Source organism: Geospiza fortis, unplaced genomic scaffold (genome assembly GCF_000277835.1).
Source record: "Geospiza fortis unplaced genomic scaffold, GeoFor_1.0 scaffold135, whole genome shotgun sequence".
NCBI lineage: Eukaryota > Metazoa > Chordata > Aves > Passeriformes > Thraupidae > Geospiza > Geospiza fortis.
This window is the reverse complement of record NW_005054646.1, coordinates 128,019-132,780: the sequence shown is the minus strand read 5'-3', so window position 1 is coordinate 132,780 and position 4,762 is coordinate 128,019. Positions and strand designations below refer to the sequence as shown.

The following is a 4,762-nucleotide window of genomic DNA, read 5'->3' as shown; positions in this document are numbered from 1 at the left end:
CCTGCCTGTGTCGGTGCTGGGTGAGCTCCTGCCCCTGCTGGGTGAGCTCCTGCCCGTGGGCACTTCCCTGTCCATGCTGGGTGAGCTCCTGCCCATGCTGGATTATCTCCTGTCCATTGGCACCTTCCTGTCCGTGCTGGGTGAGCTCCTGCCTGTACTGGGTGAGCTCCTGTCCATTGGCACCTCCCTGTGTCCGTGCTGGGTGAGCTCCTGCCCACCAGCAGCCCAGACCATGCGTGCCATGAGCTGGGGCAGGGCTGGGAGGTGACAGGAGGGGCACAGGTCATCCCAAGGACCCTGGGGAGAGTCTCTGCCCCCGTTCCTATTTCCCGTTCCCTCGGCAGAGCCCCCTCAGTTCGTCAGGGAGCCGGAGAGGCACATCACGGCCGAGATGGAGAAGGTGGTGGCCATCCCCTGCCAGGCCAAGGGTGAGCTGCTCCCCGGCACCCTCCGTGCGCCACCACCAGCCCGTGCCTGACGTGCCTGTCCCCCTGCAGGTGTCCCCCCTCCCGAGATGGCCTGGTACAAGGACGCTGCCCTCCTGCAGCTGGAGAAGCTGTCCCGTTTCCAGCTGCTGGAGGACGGCAGCCTGCAGATCAGCGGGCTGCTCCCCGATGACACCGGCATGTTCCAGTGCTTCGCCCGCAATGCGGCTGGCGAGGTGCAGACCACCACGTACCTGGCTGTGACCAGTAGGTGCCAACCCCACCTTGTCCTGGGGGTGCCATGTCTGGGTGGTGGGCCACAGACAGCTCAGAGCGCCCAGGAAACTGTTCTGGGTCAGGTCAGGGCTGGGCACAGCACAGGGAGGGGATTCAGGGGGGCTGTGCACCTCTGTGCCCGGCAGGCATCGCCCCCAACATCACGCGGGGTCCCCAGGACAGCGCGGTGATCGATGGCATGGCCGTCATCCTCAACTGCGAGACCTCGGGGGCGCCACGCCCGGCCATCACCTGGCAGAAAGGTACAGGGCTGGGGAGGAGCCTGGGGCCTGCCCAGCGGTGGCCGTGGTGCTGAGAGGCTCTGTGTGTCCCCAGGGGAGCGGGTCCTGGCCAGCGGCTCGGTGCAGCTGCCCCGTTTCACCCTGCTGGAGTCGGGCAGCCTCCTGGTGAGCCCTGCACACCTGCCCGACGCTGGCACCTACCCCTGCCTGGCCACCAACTCCCGCGGCGTGGACGAGGCCTCTGCAGACCTGGTGGTCTGGGGTAAGGGGCTCAGGGTGGGCCAGGAGAGGGAGGGACCCTGTCTGGCTGTGGGACCATCCCGGTGCTGTGGGATGGAGCTCTCTGGGGATGGGTGCTGGGTTTTGGGGGTGCACACGGGGGCTATCCCTGTCCCCCCACAGCAAGGACACGTATCACAGACCCGCCACAGGACCAGAGTGTCATCAAGGGCACCAAGGCTGTCATGAGCTGCGGGGTCACCCATGACCCCAGCGTGGACGTCAGGTGAGGGAGGGGTTTGGGGAGTCCAGGCACCCCCGGGTTGCCCACCTGGCTGCTGTCAGTGCTGTCCTGGGGAGGGAGATGGGGGTCCCCTTCCTCATCCCCACGCTGGTGATCCTGCAGTGCCACCTGGTGCCCTGTGACTGCGAGCCCCTGGTCCCCTCTGCTCGCTGGGGGCTGCGGGGCACCAGCACACCTGGCTCCCCCCGGCACAGGTACGTCTGGGAGAAGGATGGGGCTCCGCTGGGCCCCGAGAGCGGCCCCCGCGTGCGCCTGGACGAGGTGGGCACCCTGCACATCTCCCAGACCTGGTCGGGTGACATCGGCACCTACACCTGCAAGGTGATCTCGGCCGGGGGCAACGACTCGCGCAGCGCCCACCTCCGTGTCCGGTGAGCCCCCCCTCACCCTGCCAGCAGCCCGGGGCTGTGCCCCCTCCCTCCTTCCCTGCCTAACCCCCCTGTCCAGGCAGCTCCCCCACGCCCCCGAGAGCCCCGTGGCCGCGCTGAGCCCGCAGGAGAAGCGGGCCATCAACCTCACCTGGGCCAAGCCCTTCGACGGCAACAGCCCCCTGCTCCGCTACGTCGTGGAGGTCTCCGAGAACAGTAAGGGGCTGCTGCCACCCCCTGGCACCGCTGGCACTGGGAGAAGTCCCCAGTGTCACCCCTGCTGCAGGGGATGCTGCTTGGGGACCTCGGGACTGGTCAGCCAGGCAGGGGACCCCAGCGTCCTGCAGGCCAGGTCCCCACCGTGCTGTCCCCTCTTCCCCCAGACGCGCCCTGGACCGTGCTGCTGGCCAGTGTGGACCCCGAGGTGACATCGGTGACAGTGCGGGGCTTGGTCCCCGCTCGCTCCTACCAGTTCCGCCTGTGTGCCGTGAACGACGTGGGCAGGGGACAGTTCAGCAAGGACACGGAGAGGTGAGTCCCGGCCTGGGGGGGTCCTGGGTGGGCGGGTGACCCCGGCGCTCCCCCTGCCCTGTCCCTGCAGGGTGTCCCTGCCCGAGGAGCCGCCCTCTGCGCCCCCCCAGAACGTCATCGCCAGCGGCCGCACCAACCAGTCCATCATGATCCAGTGGCAGCCGCCCCCCGAGAGCCACCAGAACGGGGTCCTCAAGGGCTACATCATCCGGTAGGTGCCAGCTGGGGTGCCCAGGGGTCCCCAGTGTGGGGCTGGTGGGGGCAGTGGCGGCTCTGACGGCTCCTGGGGCCCAGGTACTGCCTGGCCGGGCTGCCCGTGGGGTACCAGTTCAAGAACATCACCAACGCCGAGGTCAACAACCTCCTCCTGGAGGACCTCATCATCTGGACCAACTATGAGATCGAGGTGGCCGCCTACAACAGCGCTGGCCTGGGGGTCTACAGCATGAAGGTGACAGAGTGGACGCTGCAGGGAGGTAGGCAGGGGCAGTCAGGGGTGGGCAGGGGCTTGGTGGGCACCCCGACAGCATCAGGTGCCATTGGGGTGGTGGGATGGGATGCAGGAGGATGGGTGTGGAGGTCCCAGGGGGACTGGGATGTGATGGGCAGGGATGACCTGGGGCTGGCACTCAGCTGATGGAGAGGACCTCATGGAGCTGTCCCTGTGAGCTGTCCCTTCAACCTGGCAGTGCCCACGGTGCCCCCGGGGAATGTGCAGGCTGAGGCCACCAACTCCACCACCATCCGCTTCACCTGGAACCCACCCAGCCCCCAGTTCATCAACGGCATCAACCAGGGCTACAAGGTGAGGGTGATTCCCAAAACCAGAACAGCCTGTGGGGAAAACTTGGTCAACCTTCACAAACTGTCTTGGCTCCTCCTCACTGAAATCCTGGATTTTAATTGGCTCTCTCCTGACTGCTAAAATAATATTTACTGTTATTTAACACTTGCATGGGCTCGGAGTCTCCCATGCTCTGTAATTAATTCCAAATTGCAATTAATTCAAATTTACATTAATGAAATTGAATTAAAACATTAAACTTGTGTTTTAATCCACTCGAAAGAAGTTCGGGAATTTAATTGCCGCTGAATGAGATAACCAGCGTGAGTAGGATATTTAACATTCCTATTAAACGCCACTTAGTATTTTTGATTAGTATTTTTAGGGCCTAATTAGTGTTTAATTAAGTTGCTAGAGGCTATCTTGCACAATACCAATTAAATGCCCAACCATCCCTCTTGGATGCGGGCAAGGGGGGGATCCCGTTATCGATGGAGTTAATCACAGCTCCGTAACGGTGCGGGGAGCGCTGGATGCCGGCGCTTTTTAATTGATCGTTAATCAACGCCTAATTAATAAGAGGAGGCCGGAGTTGGTATTTTTGGCACCGGGGAACCTTCACAGCAGCTCCTTTCTCCTTCCTGGCGCAGCTCATCGCCTGGGAGCCGGAGCACGAGGACGAGGCCACGGTGGTGACGGTGCGGCCCAATTTCCAGGACAGCGTGCACGTGGGCTACGTGCCGGGGCTGCGCAAGTTCGCCGAGTACCTGACCTCGGTGCTGTGCTTCACCACGCCCGGCCCGCCCCCCGCAGCTGGTGCGCACCCACGAGGACGGTACGGGGAGGCTCCCACCCCCCGGGCATGGACCCTGCCCGACCCCCGGCTCCGCCCGAGGGGGTCCCGTGGGTGCTGAGGGTGCTCTGCGCTTGGGTGTTGAGCGTCTGGGTGTTTTTGGGCAGTGCCCGGCCCCGTGGGACACCTGAGCTTCAGTGACATCCTGGACACGTCCCTGAAGGTCAGCTGGCAGGAGCCGCTGGAGAAGAATGGGATCCTGACGGGTAAGGGAGCCAACAGCAGGTACTGGCTCTGTCATCGGTGCCTTTCCCACCCCACAGCACCTCTCCCTTTTCCTGTCCCATTCCCACTCTGCAGCACTGTCCCATGTCCCACTGCCACCCTGCAGTCACACTCAAGTGTCCTTTTTCTCCCCTGCAGCATCTCCCCTTTGTCCTGTCCTCTTCCCACCTGCCCTGTCCCACCCTTGTCCCCGCACAGCCCCTGGGGTGGGTGATGCAGGGGTGGGCAATGCAGGGGTGACGCTGCAGGGCTGCATTCCAGGGTACCGGATCTCCTGGGAGGAGTACAACCGCACCAACACGCGGGTGACGCACTACCTGCCCAACGTCACCCTGGAGTACCGCGTCACCGGCCTCACCGCCCTCACCACCTACACCATCGAGGTGGCCGCCATGACCTCCAAGGGACAGGGACAGCTCTCCTCCTCCACCATCTCCTCGGGGGTCCCCCCAGGTGAGCACCGGGGTGCTGGAGGGCTGCGTGTGGTGCTGGGGGCCAGCAGCTGGTGCCACCCAGCCCGCCCTGTCCCCACAGC

The 4,762-nt window shown here is 64.2% G+C and overlaps 1 protein-coding gene across 1 annotated transcript in view; it reads left to right on the top strand.

Moving 5' to 3' along the window:
- Positions 1-4,762, top strand: part of SDK2 (sidekick cell adhesion molecule 2) — a 78,824-nt gene that overhangs the window by 54,554 nt on the left and 19,508 nt on the right. The window contains 16 exon segments of the mRNA XM_031064867.1: positions 105-140; positions 345-428; positions 498-692; positions 848-964; positions 1,038-1,205; positions 1,346-1,448; positions 1,661-1,837; positions 1,914-2,050; positions 2,218-2,365; positions 2,436-2,576; positions 2,660-2,841; positions 3,055-3,170; positions 3,800-3,948; positions 3,950-3,984; positions 4,110-4,208; positions 4,489-4,712. Coding sequence (XP_030920727.1) covers positions 105-140; positions 345-428; positions 498-692; positions 848-964; positions 1,038-1,205; positions 1,346-1,448; positions 1,661-1,837; positions 1,914-2,050; positions 2,218-2,365; positions 2,436-2,576; positions 2,660-2,841; positions 3,055-3,170; positions 3,800-3,948; positions 3,950-3,984; positions 4,110-4,208; positions 4,489-4,712 — 2,111 coding nt within the window.